General features: G+C 65.2%; 1 protein-coding gene across 1 annotated transcript in view; it reads right to left on the bottom strand.

Moving 5' to 3' along the window:
- MYO1F (myosin IF) overlaps nucleotides 1-965 on the bottom strand; it is a 13,778-nt gene that overhangs the window by 986 nt on the left and 11,827 nt on the right. The window contains exons 23-25 of the mRNA XM_005429502.2: nucleotides 959-965; nucleotides 660-741; nucleotides 367-568 (exon numbers count right to left, since the gene is read on the bottom strand). The exon at nucleotides 959-965 is cut by the window's right edge and continues 156 nt beyond it. Of these exons, the coding sequence (XP_005429559.1) occupies nucleotides 367-568; nucleotides 660-741; nucleotides 959-965 (291 nt within the window). The remainder of the gene's footprint in view (nucleotides 1-366; nucleotides 569-659; nucleotides 742-958) is intronic.

Genomic DNA, 965 nt, shown 5'->3' with positions numbered 1-965 from the left:
CAGTTCAGGGACTGGGAGAACTGGGGCAGGAGGAGCAGGATGAGCTGCCCAATCTTGAGGTGCTCTGTGCCTGCAGATGGATTCTCCCAGTTCAGAGACTGGGGGAACTGGGGCAGGATGAGCTGCCCACCCTGCTGTCCCCCACCCATGGGATGCTCTGTGCCTGCTCTCCCAGTGCAGGGACTGGGAGGACTGGGATGCCCAAGAGCCTGGGAGATGTGTCCTGCCAGCAAAGCCAGGACACATCCCCTGTCACCGAGGAGGGGACACATCTGGTCCCCTCCTCAGAGGGGAAAGCACCTCCCAGTGCTGATGGCAGTGGGAGAGGAGGATGGGGCAGGGACAGGGACGTGGGACAGGACCTACCCAGCCACGCCCTGGTCGGGCACGTTGAGGAAGTCCATGTTGTGCTCGGATGGGGGCCGTGCCTTGGGCTGGTGGCCGGTGCTGCGGGCGGGAAGCGCTGCGGCCGGGGGACCCCGCGTCTGCTTCTGGGGCATCTTGTAGGTGTCCCTCTGTGCCCGGCCATCCCCGCGGGGGATCTGGGGACCCCCGTTCCTGCAGGCTCCTGGAACAGCCCGTCCCAGGGGGGTGAATTACAGGGGGGCCATGCACAGCCTGCACCCCCGGGTATCCCCCACCCCAAACCCCCTCCTCACCTCTGGGTGCTGATGGGGCACTTCGGGAAGGTGCTGGACACCTGCTGCCACCTCTGCCCTGTGCTGCTCCCTTCCTTGTGGGCTCTGGGGGGACACAAGCCCCCCGTTAGATGACAGTCCTCAGAGCCAGCTGTAGGGGCTGTGTCCCCATTTGTACCCTGTCCCCCAAGGGTCTCATCACCAGAGCAGAAATGGGGGGGAGATACAAACCCCACAGGGTACACCCAGCTCAGCCCAATGCTCCCAGGCCTCCAGCTGTGCCTTGTGACCCCAGCAGTGCTGTGTCCCCCCTCTGCCACCCCCCAG

The sequence above is a fragment of the Geospiza fortis genome, unplaced genomic scaffold (assembly GCF_000277835.1).
Source record: "Geospiza fortis unplaced genomic scaffold, GeoFor_1.0 scaffold80, whole genome shotgun sequence".
Taxonomy (NCBI): domain Eukaryota; kingdom Metazoa; phylum Chordata; class Aves; order Passeriformes; family Thraupidae; genus Geospiza; species Geospiza fortis.
The sequence above is the reverse complement of the archived record's forward strand: the minus strand, read 5'-3'. Positions and strand labels throughout refer to the sequence as shown.